This window comes from Serpula lacrymans (genome assembly GCF_000218685.1).
Source record: "Serpula lacrymans var. lacrymans S7.9 unplaced genomic scaffold SERLAscaffold_1, whole genome shotgun sequence".
NCBI lineage: Eukaryota > Fungi > Basidiomycota > Agaricomycetes > Boletales > Serpulaceae > Serpula > Serpula lacrymans.
The window spans coordinates 1,168,837-1,187,971 of record NW_006763290.1 but is presented as its reverse complement, the minus strand read 5'-3'; the positions used below and the strand labels follow the sequence as shown (position 1 = coordinate 1,187,971).

General features: G+C 40.9%; 2 protein-coding genes across 2 annotated transcripts; one reads left to right on the top strand and one right to left on the bottom strand.

Moving 5' to 3' along the window:
- Positions 1-3,276: 3,276 nt before the first annotated feature.
- Positions 3,277-4,856, top strand: SERLADRAFT_404547 (uncharacterized protein; the record flags this gene model as incomplete). The annotated part of the gene is made up of 10 exons (XM_007312144.1): positions 3,277-3,322; positions 3,479-3,620; positions 3,829-3,893; positions 3,921-4,018; positions 4,070-4,090; positions 4,165-4,236; positions 4,287-4,433; positions 4,494-4,564; positions 4,620-4,712; positions 4,763-4,856. The coding sequence occupies 10 exons, from the start codon at positions 3,277-3,279 to the stop codon at positions 4,854-4,856; spliced, it is 849 nt and encodes a 282-aa protein (XP_007312206.1).
- Positions 4,857-13,284: 8,428 nt separating this feature from the next.
- SERLADRAFT_375554 (uncharacterized protein) lies at positions 13,285-13,524 on the bottom strand (the record flags this gene model as incomplete). The annotated part of the gene is made up of 1 exon (XM_007312143.1): positions 13,285-13,524. A coding segment is annotated over one exon (240 nt), but the record flags the coding sequence as incomplete, so codon positions are not given.
- Between the last annotated feature and the right edge of the window lie 5,611 nt (positions 13,525-19,135).

Sequence of the window (19,135 nt, the reverse complement as noted above, 5' to 3'; positions counted from 1 at the left end):
TGAACAAAAGGGAAAGTGACCGCATGGCACAGTGTGTGAAGACTACTAAAGGAAGTTGAAGTGGAGAATAAAATTTCAAGGTCCGAGAATTTGTGTATTGTAACAAAAACTAGATATAAAAGACCATAAATATGTATCATAATGTAAGATAAACAAAACATACCCTCAGTTGTGTTACAACAAGCTGAGGGGAAAGAGAGAGTGGTTCAAATGGATATCAACCCAGGATATTGGTCATGTGATCCCTTGGTATTCTACTTGTAGTGTAAATAGGTTCCAACACTCCTCCTCAATACAAGAAGAGAGAAAATGAAGCAAAGATAATAATAAAAAAAGGAAAAATAAAAAAGAGATTATCTAATGCCCATAAATTGTTGGAGAGATATGAAAATTTATAAAGATAGTGCTTTAGTGAAAGCATCAGCAATATTGTGTTTTGTATTTATGTATTGGACATGTAAGTAATAAGGCGCTGACTGAGCAACATGTGTAAGGCATGAGGCAATTTGTAAGTGTCTTTGTAAGTAACTACATCATAAGTCACATGATTGATCATGTGACTATAATAAGATAAGATCTGGAGAAATTATAGAAATGATGGATTCATTATTTTTATCATTTTTAGATAAGATAGAAGTAAGAGATCATGACATTACCCCCGCTCTAGGACTCTTGTCCCGAGAGTAGGCCTCAAGTTTGCTGTTTTCCCAATTGAATAGGTTTTTTTGGATTTTTGGAGTTTTGGTGAAATTCTCGAATGATTGAAATTATAGAGCAAATCGGATTCTTCAAGGTGTGCTAGGGTTTTTTGTGTGAAATTGTTGTAGGAGTTTTGGAGAGTTTTTTATGTTCCTTTCGGGTTCCCATGTACGTTCTTCCTTTGGATATCCTTTCCAATGTACTAGGTATTCCTTTTTATTCTTGAATTTAATACCTCTTCCACTTCGTACTCCTTTTGTCCTTCCACTATTGCTGATGGTGGCAGCTTCAGTTTTTGTTGTGTTGGGAATTTGGCTTTCCAGAATGGGGTTAGGACAAATTTTTTGAAGACTGGGTAAACATTTTTCCACTTTCCGGGAAGTTGGAATTTGTAAGCTCCTAATCCTACTTTTGTCTCTATCTCAAAAGGGCCATATATTTTGTCATCTAGCTTCTTCATCGGTCTATCTGTTTGTATATGAGCGGGGCTTCCACATATACTTTATCACTGATTTGGTAATCAATTGGGTCTCTTTTCTTTTTGTCATATTATTTTATCATATTTTTGCTAACTTGTACAGTGTTTTTTCTGCCACCTCTCTTTTATCCTCTCCACAAGTTTCTCTGCACTCTCACTCTTCACTTCTCTTCTGATCTCTGCTACTATTTTTGGATGTTGACCACTATTCAAATAAAATGGGGAATAGCCAGTTGCACTGTGTTCTTTGTTATTGTATGAGAACTCTGCAAGTGGTAGCCATTCCGCCCAATGTGTTTGTTTGTGGTTGACAAATATTTGGAGGTATTGTTCTATCTCTTGGTTTGGTCATACATTTTGTCCATTTGTTTGTGGGTGATACACTGTTGACAGATTCCCTTTAATATCTAGAAGAGTATAGAGATCTTTGAAGAGACAGCATTTTCAGACACCATACATTACCTAACAAAGTGATCTCGGATTGTGGAACCCAATTTGTCTCAAACTTTATTTATCACTAAACAGTCTCGCTACTCGTTCTGATATAAGTTCTGCTTGAGTCGGCATTACTCAGATTATTTTTGAGAATTGATTTACTACTATCATAATCATATTGTAGCCTTAGAGGTCAACAGTAATGATTTCCCAGGGTTGTGTGGGGATTTCATTTGGATGGAGAGGTGCTGCCTTTTTTTGATGGATTGGCTTGGTTCTTTGACACACTTTGCACCCTTTGACATATCTCTTGATGTCTCTGTCTATGTATAGCCACCAGAAGCTTCATGTGATGAGATCCTTTGTTTTATATTGTCCTGGGTGACCTTCCCTTGAAGAATATGAATCCTTCATGGTCTTTCCACTCCCCATTCTCCCTTTTTCTTATTTTGTCTTCTACTTTCTTTACCAATACATTTCTACATTTTCTCTCCTCTGGATATCTCCTCTTGCTGTTTGTGTGTGAGGGACATCCTTATAAAAAGTTCTGCTTTGAGTGCCATGATGTTCTCATTATCTTCCACCCCCTGTCATGATTGGCTTGTCTCGAGAGTAGATTGGTTTTAATGTGTTTAGTTCCCAAAGTATAATGTAGTGTGAATATATAGTTGCTTAACTCAGTAACCCATTGTGCCTGTCTTCAATTTAGCTTTTGAGGTTATTTGAAATATAGGAGATTCTGATGGTTTGTCCAGATCTCAAAATCCTCTTTTGCATCAATCAGATAGTGTCTTCACTCTTCTGATGCTGTCATAATAGCCAGGAGTTCCTTATTGTAGATCTCATAGTTATGTTCTGTTGAATTCAATGCTTTTGAGAGATATGCAATAGGTTTCTATATGTCATCCTGTTGTTGTGAACACTGCCCCCATGGTGAAATCACTGCTGTCCACTTCTACTTTGTACTTTCCGTTGTTGGCTGGTAGGGCGAGTACTGGGGTGGGACTAACTTGGTGTTTGAGTTCTCTGAATGCTTTTTGTTGTTCTGGTCCCCATGTAAACTCTTCTTTTCTAGTCAATTTGGTCAGTGGTTTGGCGATCAACCCAAACCCTTCAATGAAGCATCTATAGAAATTGACAAAACCTAAAAATCTTGTACTTTTTTCTTTGACTTACATTCTGGCCAGTCTAGAATCCCTTTGACTTTAATCAGATCCATGCGGGTTTTGCTTTGTGATATGTCCAGGTATCCAAGGTTCTAATGGATCTTTCTTTTTTCCTTTTCTAGGTTTTTATCTACAGAGGTACCTGACCTGTTTTTCATAGTCTCTACTGATCTCACTAATCCCACTAATGAACAATACAGCATAAAACCCATTTGGGTCTGTTCCTCGTTGTCCTTGGGAGTGTGAGTCCTACAAGGAAGACATTGACCCAGCTCCATAGCTATAAAAACTGGTTGAGCATCTTGTAAGTTGAACTGTGAGGTGATTTTGTCAATAAGGGCTGTTTGTGATATTGCAACGGTACGGTTCAGGCGGTCGCATTCAATAGCAATTCCTACGCAGAATTTTGCCTCCCCTAGATCTGAAATTTGCCATAAAGTTCTGAGTTCAGATTTGAAAACCTCATTCTCCTCCTTTGAACTGGCAATCATCAAAAATATGTCCAAATGTACAGCAGCAAAGCATGTACCAGATGGCGTAGTGGGTGTGTAGATGCAGTATCTACAAGCGAGCGTCATGAAGCCCTATGAGAGCATTATTGAGTTGTGTTCTGGAGATTTTGTTATATTTTGCTCTGAAGAGACTACTCAATTTAACCTTGACTACCAAGGGGAAAGAGCTTCCTTTGTTTTACATACAGATGGCCAGTTTAAATCTTGGGTTAGTGACAGGAATGATATCCTATCAACTCTCATTCAAACACCGAAGAAGACAGTGAAGCCCCTCTGGACCAAGATAGCAATCAAGGTAGAGCCAACTCTCAATCTTTGGATACCAACACAGTAAGTATTCCTTCTCCTTCATTTTCAGACTTGCTTATACTGCATTTTATCAGGTTGCTTAAAGTTCAACAACTACTTCCAACTATGGATCAACTTCACGCTTGTCATATAGTCCTAGTCCTAGCATTTTACATCTCTCCATCAAACCCTCATCCTCCAAGGCTAAGCTAAGTTCTATAGCTTGCTCAACTGTAAAATATATTGCTAGTCTTGGTCACAAAGCTATGAGGACATACACCATCACTCAAAATAGCTTTCCAAACCTTCTCAACCGTTAATCTATCTGCTGGGACTTATTAGTTAAAGCTACCAGTGAAAACAAATCTGCTGCCTCCTTGGCCAACAGAATGAAGATTTTACAAGACAACCAAGAGTTAAAAGCTCAACTATTGGAATATGTGAGTACAACTTATTATTCCAAACATATATAAACCATTCAATTGGAACAGGTTTGGAAGGGTTGCACACAGGTTAGAGGAGAGCTTGTTGCTAAGGCTAGATTAGGTGTTCCTCCTACGTATCAAATCAAACAGTTCCACAATAGGGAGGAGCTAGGAGATCTATTCCATGGATGATCAACTCTGGTGCATTGATCAATGCAAGTATAAACTTCAAGGTATGTATTTTGTCCTCATAAGAATATATACAATCTAATTTGTTGTATAGGATCAAACATCTGATGTTATGCAACCATGGAAAAACAACATGTTCAAAACGCTCTTCCAAAGTCAGTGGTGGGAACCTAAAGGTGAAGAAAGGAAATATCGTAAGAAAGACAACCCATACCTCCATAATGACGCTACACTTGCCCTGGTAGCATGCTCTGTTAGGTTTTCCTTACTTTTTTATTCATAAATTTAATTGTATACTTAGATTGAGTGTGCTTTACTTGGCACTATCAACAATAGAATGATAGAATTCTCTGAGAATTCATTTGCTTCAAGGTATGTACAATTTTCTTTCTGGTTATTTTATGTATTTGCCTCATTTAATTCATAGATGGGAGCATTATATGAACCTAATTCAAGAGTTCAGGGAACATTTCCCAACATATCTAGCAAGTGTGTTTGGTGATATTGAAGAGTTTGTATGGTAAATTGTTTGCTTTAATTTTTTTATTGTCTTTTTCTTATATTTTTTAGGGGTGATCCCAGTACTTTGTCTTTGTCTGAATCCTCCCATCTCATATATGACTTCAATGCTTTAGAGGAGGCAGCTAGGGCTTCCAAGCAGTAATCTCATATAGTTGTACCTGTCATTTATATATTGTGCTTTTATAATTCATTGATATTTTGACTGTTTTTACATTTTGAGAATGAGTGGAAGTAAAATGCTCTGGATTGATTCAGTTAGCTTTGAATGGTGTTTAAAGGGAATAGAACCATTTATATCAATACATTGCAAGGTTGTATACAGCTGGGGTGACTTTGATATATTTGACTTTTTATGTTATAAGTCTGTATATTTTTGCATTTGGTGTGCTATAGTGTACTCTATAGTGCACTATAGCAAGGGACTTTGTAAGATTTGCACTTACAGATCTGAACTGATCTGAGTGATATTTTTGCTATAATAGCATATTTTTTGCACTTTATTGCATTTATAGCCACATCATGTTTTCCTGATGGAATGGGCAATAAGCAGGCGATAGATTTCAAGGGAATGCAAAATTCTATCTACTGAGCATCATTTACTTAGGGGCCTGAAAGTTAATATTTTAAATACACTTTGGCTCGGCTTGGAACATTTTTAATTGTGTTTTCTCATTTTGTATCATTGAAATACCAAATTTAACATGTACACTACATTCTCTAGTAAATTTGGAATTTCAACAATTGTTTCACTCAAATTGAATTTCTTCTTTTGCTCACAGTTCCGAACAACTTAAATAGAAACCTGAAATTCAATGTGTTAATACTAATTTCTAATATCTCTTATTTTGAGCACAGAAAATGTTTAGTAAAATATAATATTTTGTAAGCGCATTTTGGTGACCATTTTGGACGGCTAAAATATTCCTCGCCCAGAATGGGACTGATATGGCTAGAAAATCCTGTCCTAGATTTTTTTGCAGGCATCTTTGGGCCGCCATCTTACGTAAATTCAATCATGTGACAGTATAGTTGACTTTTTGGAACTTGTTTTGCCTCTTTCTCTATTGTTTACTCCTTGCTTGCATAATTGACCGCAACTGAATGGTTGGCACAAGACGTCCCATCTAGAGAAGATATGTTGTGAAGGGGCATAAAGCCTAAGATGTAGTCGGTGATATCTAAGCTCTGGTGTGTGATAGGACCTGACATGATGGTTGTCTTGCTTCTCCAAGTGATGTAAAGGTATTTATATAGAAATTCATTATTCAAGATCAGTCCTGTAAAGATGTTTTCTCAATGTCTCAGACATCAATTTCCCCTTCATAAGGGATCTTGTGGACTGACACTTGCTTGGAAAAACCCCACATGGTCATGCCCAGTGAAAAACGACAAATTTTTGGTACATGGTTTTACATATTTGTACATAAATAGCACATTTTTGGAAATTGCCAAGACTGGCGTGCTCCATCAACACATGCCCTCATCAATTGACATCTTCCTTGAAATCAAAAGAGATCCTTGTCATACGCGATGTGCAACGGTCGGTGCATTCTGCATTCCAATCACGGTACATTGCAGTAAGTCTATATATTTGCAATCAAAATTGCTAGTTAACACCTTTCCCTTCAACAGATAACATAACATAAAATACTATACTAAGCCTCCATTGCATTTCTCCAATGGACAAACCTCTCCTAGGCAGCTCAAAGACAATCAAAGGAAGAGTCAACTGGTACTGTACCTGCAAGTGTAATTGTGGTGCAGGAACATGGGTACACAAGCACACCTACCAGAGGCATCAAAAAGTGATCTGCAATCTCAATGCAAGCGCCTTTTGAGCTCAAACACCCTCTATCCATCAAATAAACCAAGCAAGGCCTTCACTAGTTCAAGGAATAAGGCCATATGAGGCAAGTTTTGCATTTTCAGAATCTCTATATCACATGCTAATAATGTTCAATTTACCACTGCTACTCTATCCCGACAGTCAAACCGAAACAAACCTGAGTCATCCATGCAAGACCAGCATCATCCCGACCAGGATATAAACACCAAAAATCAAGATTCAAACCCAATTACCCCACCACCTCAGAATCAGCCAAGACACAATAACTCTGGGTCTGAACATAATAATCTGCAAGACCAAGGATTTCTCAGCGAGTACAACCTTGAAGAAATTGAATGTCACGCTCACCTAGAAGACCTCAAAAATATGACAGTGTTTCTATGAGCCATGGAGAATGCTTCTCTTGAAGACGAGTGTGCAAAACTTGACCCCGACTACCTCTATCACCTCCGCAACCCACTTCAAGACAATCTTAGCCTTGATGATGACCCCTTCCTCAAGTTTTCCATACAGCTCTACCTAAAAGGGATAAATTTGCACACATTGAGCATATGGTGAACTACATCCGGAAAATGCACACAAAATCCTATCATACTACCGAGTAGAACAAGCTGTATCCGAACTAAGTGGTGTCCAATCCATCGTTTATGATATGTGCATAGGCACATGTCTTGCCTACACGGGGGTATATACTAATCTCTATGAATGTCCAATCTGTAACGACCAAGAGTTAGTTACCCTGGCGCACAACTCAGACAAGCAAAGAGTAATGATGAGGGAGTGGTTACCCCTTAGATAGGACCAAGTTAGTTGTGGGTATACAACAGGAGGACTCGCTGAGGAGTCTCCTGGATCTATTGGGTATTTATACTACTACAAGGTATTTATACTTATGTACTGTACAGTTGATAAAAGCAGTGGCTGATGATGTCAGAGGGCACAGCCTGTGTGACTAGCTCCACTGCTTGAGAGATGGAGTTTGAACGAAAATGGAAAGTGCCGCATGGCACAGTGTGTGAAAACTACAAAAGAAAATTGAAGAGGAGAATGAAAATTAAAAGTGACAAAACCAGATAAACCTGGTCTCTGCCGAAGCAGCCATTGTTCTCCATGGAGCATACCCACCACTCCATGGAGTCACCATTGTTCTCCTAGGAGTCATTATACTATAGTGAGTAGCACCTCCGACTATAAGTAGTAGGGGGTTTAGTATAGAAATACCTCAGTCGTTTCTATAGCCTCTTGGGCAGCAGCTGAGGTATGTTACATTACATTTATTAGAGATTGCCTTAAACTAATATTCATTGTAGTTCCACATAGGTAAATAATAAAGTCGTTTCTATAGCCTCTTGGGCAGCGGCTGAGTTTCACATAGTTTTATTAGGCTATGAGCCCTGGTGCGTAAAAGTTACGCAGGAAATGATTCTTATTTGAAACGGCAACCTCGGAACCATGACAACAGCACACAATACATCCGCATGTCCAGTTCTCACTGGACCCAACAATTTTCAGATATGGAAACTCCGGATCATCTCAAAGCTACGTCGGGAAAATGTTCTCTGGGTTGTTACTGGAGAGGAGCTTAAGCCCTCACCAGGAAAACCTACCTCCTCGGAGGATCCTGAGATCACCTGAATACTTAAGGATGAGAAGGCACATGGAATCATCCAGGACCACATCTCTGATGCCCTTCTAATGAGGACTGGAGACCTCATCAGCTCCAAGGAGTTATTTGATAAACTTGTCTCACTCCATAAGACGTCCAACATTGCCTCAGCCTTCTATTCATTCCAGCAACTCACCAAATTGTCCTGGGATGGGACATCACCTATCCAGGACCACATTGCGAAAATCCAGACAATTGATTCACACCTCTCTGGAATGAAACTAGGAGTTGATACCAAACTCATGGCCTTCGCTCTTCTCCAATCTCTCCCATGCACTCCTGAATGGCAAATATTTCAGTCATCAGTAATCAACACGATTGAAGAAAATAAACTTACCTTTGATGCAGTTGAGATCCGGATCACTGCAGAAGTTGTGTAAAACCCTTATCCCCTATACCGAGTTAACGGAGGGATGAAGGCTCAAATCAAACAAGTAGCGTTACAAGATAGCGATTGAGAATTAATCAACAACTGAGGAAGGTATGTACATGATGGTCTACTATATATATGTTTCTGAAAGTCAACCATGAGGCGCTGACTGAGCTAACATGCAGCAGCCATGAGGCGCTGACTGATGTTCTTTGTAATGGTTCTAGACTCATGTCACGTGATGGTCACGTGATCTGATATAACTACGTATTATGTTATCCGCGCTAAAGCAGCAGCTTAACATATCTTATCTGTCATGTGATCAGATATCAAAGAAAATGAAAAAAAGGAAACTAGCGCTCAGGCTAGCGCTTCTGGTTCAAGTCGTGACATTACCCCCTCCTTAGGACTTTTGTCCCGAAAGTAGGGGTCCATCTTTCCATTTTCCCAATTAAACAATTGTTTTCGGACTCTAGTCGCTGTGAAGTTTTCGAAGGGTTGAAATTGCAATTGGAATCGTATCCGTCGAGGTGCACTAGGGTTGTGGTCGTGGAATGTTTTGACTTTATCTGGTGAGTTGTTTAGATGTTGTTCGGGTTCCCACGTGCGTTCCTCTTTTGGATAATTCTTCCAATGTACTAAATATTCTAATTTCCCTCTTTTTAGACGTGAATCTAGAACTTCTTCGACTTCATATTCTTCTTGTCCATCTACTATTACCGGCGGTATCGGTTTAGGTTTCTGTTGGGAAGGGAACTGTGGTTCTTTGTATGGTGTAAGCTTTATCTCGTTGAAAACTGGATGAATAGGCCGCCATGTCGGTGGTAGCGCTAGTTTATAGGCCGATTCGCCTATTTTTTCCAGTATTTCAAACGGACCGTGTCTCTTATTGTCCAGTTTCTTAGCTGGTCGATCTGTTGAGATATTTGTTGCTTCCACATACACCTTATCTCCTACTCTATATTCCACTGCTTCTCTTTTCTTCCTATCGTACTGCCTCTTCATCTGTTCGGCTGCCTTTTGCAGCGACTCTTCTGCTTTCTTTCTCGTTTCTGTCATTCTTTTTACGAAATCTTCCGCATTTTCGTTCTTCACCCCCACTTTCACTACTTCCTGTGTTCTCAGATGATGTCCATGATTCAAGTAGAACGGGCTATATCCTGTCGCAGAATGTTGTTTGTTATTGTAAGAGAATTCTGCTAGGGTAAGACATTCTGCCCAATCATCTTATTTATGGTTTACGAAGATTCTGAGGTACTGCTCTATCTCTTGATTGATCCTCTCCGTTTGTCCATCCGTTTGTGGGTGCCAAGCCGTCGATGGGTTTGCTTTTATCTGAAGAAGCGTATGTAGATCTTTCATGAATTTTGAAACGAACTGCGGTCCCCGATCTGAGATGATCTTTTTGGGTATGCCGTGGTTTCTGAATACATGATCTCTAAATAATTGTGCCACTTCTTCTGATGTGATTTCCATCTGCGTGGGAATTACCTTGATCATTTTTGTAAACCAATCTACTATTACCATTATCATGTTATATCCATTTGATTCTGGTAATGGTCCGATCAGATCTACCGATATGATCTGCCACGGTTTGTCCGGGATCTCGTTTGGATGGAGCAGTGCTGCTTTCTTTTTATGGTCTGTCTTGGTTCTTTGGCAGACTTCGCATCCATCTACGTATCTCGTGATATCTCTGTCCATATAGGGCCACCAGTATTGTCGAGTGATTAGCTCTTTTGTCTTATATCTTCCTGCATGACCTGCAATGACAGAGTTGTGGTTTCGTCGGATAATCTCTTCCCTCAACGCGGCATCTTTTGGTACATAGATCCTGCCTTTGAATACTATGCAACCGTCTTCGTCTAGCCAACCATCCTCTCTCCTTTCTATCTTTCCTTTCATCTTTTTTACCAGCTCATCTACATTTCCTTTTCTCTTTGCGATCCACTTTGAAATCTCTAATTCTTTCTCTTGACTGTCTGCGATCTTTTGTCTTTGTTCTGGAGAGAGAGTCATTCTTACAAATAGTTTCTCATCCAGTAACACGACATCTTCGTCGTCGTTTTCTCCTTTGTTATGATCTGATCGCCTCGAGAGAAGATCTGCTTTTATATGCTTCCTTCCTGGCATATGATGTATCGTGAAATGATACTGGCTCAACTCCGTCATCCACCGCGCCTGTCTTCTGTTCAACTTCTTTGGTTCTTTGAAATACAGCAGATTTTGATGATCTGTCCATATCTCAAATTCCTCTTCTGCGTCTATTAAGTAATGTCTCCATTCGTTAAGTGCCGTCATGATGGCAAGAAGTTCTTTGTCATAGATCTCGTAATTGCGTTCTGTGGGGTTTAACGCTTTGGAGAGGTATGCAATTGGCTTCCAGTCATCCTTCTGTCTTTGTGATAAAACAGCACCCATAGCGAAGTCACTACTGTCCGCTTCTACTTTGTATTGGCCATGTGGTACTGGGAGAGCTAATACTGGGGCTGAAGCTACATGTTGTTTTAATGTGTTAAATGCTTCTTGTTGTTCATTTCCCCAAATAAAGTCCTCTTTTCCCGTTAACTTGGTCAATGGTTTGGCTACTTCCCCGAAGCCTTCTATGAACCTTTGATAGAAATTTACAAATCCCAAGAATGCTTGTATATCCTTCTTATTTTTGCATTCTGGCCATTTGCTAATTCCTTTTACTTTTACCGGATCCATGCGGATTTCGTTTTCTGAGATGATCAGTCCCAGGTATTCCACTTCTGTCTGTTCGAAATCGCATTTTTCTGGTTTAAGATAGAGACGATTCTTTCTTAGGATTTCTAACACATGTTGCGTCGTTGCTCGGTGCATTTCTATATCCTTTGTGAATATCATGATATCATCTAGATATATGATTACTAATCCTTCATCTATCAATTCTTTGAAAAGCGCGTTCATCATTGTTTGGAACGTGGCGGGGGAATTTGTCAGTCCGAAGAACATGACTAATGGTTCAAATAATCCCCAATTTGTCCTAAACGCCGCTTTATGCTCGTCTCCTTCTCTCATTCGGATATTGTTATATCCCCATCTTACATCCAACTTTGTGAAGTATTTTGCTCCACTCAATTTGTCTACTAGTTCCCCGATCAACGGAAGTGGATATCTATTTTTGATAGTGATATCGTTTAGCTTCCTATAATCTTGAACTGGTCTCAACTTTCCGTCTTTCTTTTTTATGAAGAAGAATGGGGATGCGAACGGGGACTTCGATGGTCTTATCCGTCTCGATTTTAGATTCTCTTTTAGGAACACATCTAGTTCTTCTTGTTCTCCCCTTGCCAATGGATAGATCTTGCAATCTAGGGAGTGATCTCCCGGTATAAGTTCAATTGCGTGATCCCATTGCCTTCTTTCAGGTAACGTGTCAAACTCCTTTTTATCAAATACGTCTTTGTATTGATGAAGGTGTTTTGGCACTATCTCCTCGAATCCTCCTTCTTTTCGATCTTTGCCTGCGGCTTCTGCTAGTTTCTGTGCCATTGTGCCTTGGGCTCTGATATGATAATACTGATTGTGGATCATGGCATCTTCGAAATTATGGAGATTCACCTGTATCATCCTCTCGTCTTCTCTTAGTTCCTTAAAGAATATCTCCGGATCCTCCTCTGGATCAGAGATTTGGATTCTCGGTCTGCATTCTTCAGGACATCTTTCAAAGGTCAACTTCGATTCTTTCCAGTCTATTTTAGGATTATGTTTGTTCAACCATTCATGTCCTAGAAACATTTTTCCGTTACCCAGATTGGTTACGGCAAGATGTATCTTCTCGACGTGTCCGTCGATTTCCATGAGCAGTATTACAAATTCATTGATGGCTCCGTTTTTATTAAGAGTTCCATCTGCATTATAGACTGGAATAGGTCTCGGTATCTTCCTTGTCTCATACCTTTTGTCTTTCACAAATTGGGAGTCAATGCAACTCCCCGTGCATCCACTGTCCAATAGTGCTTCGACTGTTTCTGATTGGAGAGTATCTAATGTAGTAAGCTTACATTTTACGTTCATTTGATTGCCTTGGGTGCCCCTAATGTACTTTTTTGGGGAGGCAATTTCTATGATCGCTTGTATAGCTTCTACTTTTGGTAACCGGTTGATTTCTTTTATCGTTTCCCGGGTTACTTCTCTCGCTCTCTTTTTATGTGTCCAGGCACTCAGAATCCCAATGGATCTTTCTTCCTTTTGGTCTCTTAGCCTGTCTACTACCCATTCTGGGGTCCAGACTTCTGTTCTAGGTTTTTTTAGAGGGGCTCCTGACCTCTCTTCTACAGTCTCTGCTGCGTTTTTCTCCGTAGAGCTCGCCGCATCGGGTGTAGGAATCTTAGGTTCTATCGTAAATGCTGCGCTTTTTAGTGATTCACCCGCCGTCGAAACTGCGGATGTCTTATCACTCTGCACCGCTTTTACTCTAGTTGCATCTTTTTCGTTTCGGATTTCTTTCTTTGTCTGAGTGGAAATAGTTTTATTGTTATCCGCGCTAAAGCTGCAGCTTAACAATTCTGAGTCATATGTATCTACAGTTAAAGGGAGAAATCGATTCGAAACGTCTTTAGGCTCAGTCGGTCGATGCGGTACCGCTGGCCTCTTTAAAAACCCTCAAGGAGTTTTTCCCTTTCCTCTTTCGTCATCTTTTCTAGGAACTCTCGGACATTAAATTATGGCTTCCTTTTTTGTGCGTCTTTGCATTCGAAGCTTCTATGTCCCTTTTCTCCGCATCTGTAGCATCGTCCCTCAGTGCGGAACTTTGCTTTGTCCACCTCCATTCTTTCTCCGCTACCGGTATAGGTATATCCGGTTCCGTCTCTCTTCTTCTCTCCTTCTTTCTTTTGTTCCGAATAGGGTTTCTTCCCAGTATCGGATCCTTTCTTCTCTTTTTCTCTCTCTCTCCAAATATAGTCTATTCTAATAAGTTCCCTTTTCCACTCTTGGTAATCTCTGGGAACATGCCCGCCGTAGATCACCCTGTCTACTAGCGGCTTGTTCATGTTCCTTCTGAGCAGAGATATTAGGAACTCTTCGTTTATCCTATTTGTATATCCCGCCCATCTTTTCTTCTCCTCAAACCTTTCAAAGAAGGCTTGGGCGGTTTCATTGCCCTGTCTCAGGGTCAATATCTCGTTCTTGGCAGTTTTTTTTTCAAAGCTGTCCTTGAACCTTTCTTCCATTTTGTCCGCAAAATACGGCCAACTTCCGTATGTGTTTGTAATATCGAGCCCCAGCTGTTGGGCGTCGACTCGGTTCTCTAGCCAATCGGTCCGGAAGGCCGCGGCTTCTCCTTCTTTCATAAAAGATAGCACAAAGCTTATCTTTTTTCGGTCGTCTTTGAAATATACGGCATCGTCTTCGAAATGTAGTAATAAGGACTCTCTAAAGGCCCTATATTTTTTCTTATCTCCGGAGAAGTTCTCGGGTTTTTCCAGTGCCGTTCTACTTCTTTCCACCTTTTCTGGAGGTGGCGATATCTGTCTCTTTAATTTTCTTTGCAAGACGCTCACTTCTTCGAGCGCCTCGTCTAGCTGGGATTGGTAATGCATTTGTGTTTGTCTTATTGCTTTTTCTACTTCTTGTTTTACGTATGCTTCCAATCGCGCTTCTTTCGGGGGGGGAGTGTCTATTCTGGGTAATGAGTCCATCATTTCCCTGGTAAATGCGCTGTCCGTGCTGTTGGATGGCTCGGGCAGATCTCGATATTCTAGGTTTGACATTGAATGTGAGTTGGGGAGAAGGGGGAGTTTCTGATTTGATCAAAGGGGATGGGATTCTGATGGGTTCTATTTCTGGTAGGGGGAATTGCCCTTTGAATACGTAGTCTTGAGAGTAAATGTGTTGCTCTCCGATCCAAATGTAAAAATCTCTACTAAGCATAGAAAGGAGTTCACCAGTGATAAGCTGGATCAATACACCGCTTTCTAAGATCCTAGTAGTCTATCTGTTCTCTTTGAGTCAAAGTGGTCCTCTTCAGCCCACTACTGACTATGTATGTATGGTAATTATTTTTGTATTTTACGAATTTTATGTAAAAGGTATAGTGATAAATTGGGGTCCGAACGGTTGTCCCAATGTGACCAGCTTATTAAGCTTTCAGTCCTTCTCCCGACTGGCGGACGCAAATGCGCGGCCTGGTCAGAGGAAATCGAAATGGAAACTATGTAAAATTGAGAAAATCCCAATGGTTCCACACCAAAGAGATTATAGTGATATAAAGTGTATTTACAGGGGGATGGTTACGAATGAGTCTTGGGATGAGGAGGGGGAGACGTTGGCAGGAAAAAATGATAAGATGGTGTCGGGGCGAGTGGGTAGGTGATGAAGTGGGAGGGTAGTGATAGTTTGGTTTGAACGTTTGAGTAGGTTTAGGATGAGTAAGATGATGATGATAGTGACGATGATGGTGGTTAGGATTGTTGCTGTTATATTCATAAACGGTACTTGTGGCAGTCGTTGATTGTGTAAAACCCTTATCCCCTATACCGAGTTAACGGAGGGATGAAGGCTCAAATCAAACAAGTAGCGTTACAAGATAGCGATTGAGAATTAATCAACAACTGAGGAAGGTATGTACATGATGGTCTACTATATATATGTTTCTGAAAGTCAACCATGAGGCGCTGACTGATGTTCTTTGTAATGGTTCTAGACTCATGTCACATGATGGTCACGTGATCTGATATAACTACGTATTATGTTATCCGCGCTAAAGCAGCAGCTTAACATATCTTATCTGTCATGTGATCAGATATCAAAGAAAATGAAAAAAAAGGAAACTAGCGCTCAGGCTAGCACTTCTGGTTCAAGTCGTGACAAGTTGCACGACAGTCAGGGAAGGCCCCTGTAGGTTCTGAATCAGCACTCAAATCCGAGGAGAAGTGGTGTGACTTCCACAAAGCCAAATCACACAACACCTCGGAGTGTCAAACACTTCAGTCAGCTGGAAAAAGTCAAAGGAAGAAGGGAAAGGAAAGACACAAGGATAAAGGAAAAGAGAGGGAAAAGGCAAATACGGCAGAGAAATCATCTGGATCTGACTCCAAGGAGGAACAGAGTCATATTGCATTAGAACATGTACATATTTCTAAGCCCCTTGCTAAACGCATTCAAGCTTACCTTGTGTCGGAAGCCGATAAGACCAAAACAATGATTATTATTGACTCCGGAGCAACATCCCACATGGTCTCTCACCGCTCCTGGTTTGAGCCAGGAACATACCATGTTCTGCATCCTCCGAGGACAATCAGTTTTGGGGATGAATCCTCTGTAAATGCCATTGGCATTGGAACAGTAATGCTACAAGCAACTGTTAGCAATAAGGACTACAATATTGCACTGTCAAATGTCTTACTTGTGCCAAACTTCACTTTAGCACTCGTCTCTGTCCACAAATTGTCCAAAACGGGGTTATCAACACTTTTTCCAGCATGGTCAAACACTTGTGAAGTTTGGAAAGAGGAGTGACTTATCCTCACTGCGTTACACAAGCAAGGACTTTATCACATCCAAGCAAAACCTGAAATCAACCCGGAGTCAGCTTTTGCAGCAGTAGATGTAAATTTATTGCACAGGAGAATGGGATACATTGGAATGGACCACTTGCAACAAATGGTTACAAAAGGACAGCTCCAGGACATAGACACCCTTACCGGAACCCCAGAGTTTTGTGAACCTTGTGCTTTAGGAAAGATGAAGAAATTACCTTTCCAGTCCACTGGAGGAAACCGAGCCAAGCACCCCATACAAATTGTGCACACAGATGTTGGAGGACCAATCAAACTAACTTCCAGGGAGGGTTTTTGGTACTGGATTATCATTGTAGATGATTTCTCTAAATTTCCATGGATATATTTCCTAAAACATAAGAGTGAGGCACTGGAATGATGCAAGCAATGGAAAGAAGATGTCCAAACATTCTTCCGGACTCATTTGGGAGAAGAAAACTTCACTCCACTTTACACAAAATTCCTCCGGAGCAATGGGGGAGGAGAATATACTGGCAATGCATTTAAAAATCAACTCCGAGGAGATGGTGTCGTCCAAGAAACTATAGCTGCGGAGACTCCGGAACAAAATGGCATTGCAGAACGCATGAATCAGACGATGGCTACATTAGCAACCACTATGCTCCATGATTCCAAGCTCCCAAAGTCATTTTGGGTAGATGCCATGCAAACAGCTGCATATATTACAACACGCAGCCCAGCATCAGGACTCCATGGAAAGACCCCATATGAAATACTGTTTAAAAGGAGAGTTGATCCAATTTTGTTTCGCCCTTTCGGATGCCAAGCATATGCCTTGATTCCGAAAAACAAAAGGCAAGGGAAGTTTTACTCCAAGGGGCGCAAAGCCATAATGATTGGCTACACACATGGAAAGCAAGCCTACAAACTCCTAGACACTGAAAAACGGACTGTGTTTTCCAGTTGGCATGTCACATTCAATGAATTTGGAAAGGTACAAAAGGACAACACTGCTCTCTGGAACACAGACACTAGCACAGATCAGTGGGAGGGACTCATTCCAGAGAATGCTCACTATCCAGACCAAAATACATTGGAGGAGGATGATCCTGACCCTTGGATCCGAGATCCAAATGAATTGCAAATGGAACCACATCTCCAAGAAGATGTTCCACAAGCAATGGAACCATATCAGCATGAAGATGTTCGGAGAGCAGTGGGGCAATACCTCTGTGGAGACATTCCGAGAGCAGTGGGAGCACCTGATCAGCTAAGACACCCTCCACAACAGTCTCTACAACCAAGACCTGAACACTGGCCATCTTCAGAATGGAAAGCCAAAGTAGAGTCACAGTCAGTGGGAGGACAGCCCCTCAACATACAGCCAGCTGATGTGGAAAAAGTCCAAATACAGCTAGACAGCTTGTCCATTGGATCAGCTTCTGGAAGGCATACAACACCTCCAAGGAGTCATCCAACACCTCCGAGGAGTGATTCAACACCTTCAGGAGTGAGTGGGGCAACAAATACACAAATATGTCTACTCCCTGGAGTACCTGCACAAGTTCCTAAAAGAGCAGTCATGCCTGCTGAAGTCCTAGGAGTACGCAGAAGCAGTCGCCAGACCCATCCTGCAGACAAAAACCGAGATTATCAAAGGACTCTAGATGAGGAACAGTCTCAAAAAGAGCAGCATGACAACTCCATGGAGAAACCTGAGGTTCATGAAGAAACATCTGATACAGAGGAGACATTCTTTGCTGGAATAGCAAGTACCGGTCCATCTAACACAGACCTTCCAAGGACACTAAAGGAAACCTTATCACGTCCGGATGGAGAATTATAGAAGTCTGCCTTGGAAGAGGAGCTCCTAAGTCTCAATATTAATGCAGTATATAACACTAACCCACTTCCAAAGGGAGTAAAACCTATCACATCAAAACCTGTGTTCCGGATCAAGTTTAGTCAAAACAGAAATGTTGAGAGATACAAACTCTGGATTGTTGCACGAGGTTTTACTCAAAGGGAGGGGATTGATTACCAGGAGCTTTCTGCTCTGGTTGCAAACTTGGAGTCAATCCGAATTATTCTAGCCCTGGCAGCAAAGTACGACCTAGAACTTGATCAAATGGACGTATCCACAGCTTATATCAATGGAGAACTTGAAGAAGAACTGTACATGCTTCCTCCAGGGGGTGTTCCTATCCAACCTGGATACTGCTGGAGGTTGAAGAAATCCATCTACGGATTAAAACAAGCTGGTCGTACATAGAACAAAACTTTTGATCGCAAGCTCCAGGAGCTCGGTTTCACAAGACTAAATGCAGAAACATGTCTCTATGTATTCCATGACAACAAACAAATATGCTTTTTTGTTGTCTATGTAGATAACCTCCTCTTAGGAGCTTCATCCCAAAAATTCATGGATATCACAAAAGCCAAACTCGAATCCATATTCAAAATGCGGGACCTTGGAGAAGCAAAATACAACCTCGGAATAGAAATCCAACGTGATCGTTCAAACAATACAATATCCCTATTGCAACGCCAATACATTGACACAGTCCTGGAGTGTACTGGAATGAAGAACTGCAAACCAGTATGGATACCAATGGCCCATGGATCAAAACTCCTTGCAAATGCTCCAGGGGAAGATATTGTGCAACACAAGATGCATATTGAAGGGCGTCAAGTGTCATACCTCTCAATTGTAGGCTCCCTCATGTATGCCATGCTCGGAACCCGCCCAGACATTGCCTATGTTGTTGGAATACTAAGCAGGCATAGCTCAGCTCCAAGGAGCCATTACTGGGAAGCTGCAAAATGTGTCCTCTGATATCTGAAAGCAACCAGGGATATGGAACTAGTATATGATGTCACAAATGTCTCCATGGACATGGATTTCTATGGATATTCAGATGCAGATTGGTCTGGAGACCCAGACACGCCTCAATCAACATCAGGCTTTGTTTATATCACCATCCGAGGAGCAATCTCCTGGACAAGCAAAAGACAAATAATCCTCAAAACATAGAGGTCCACGGAGTCAGAG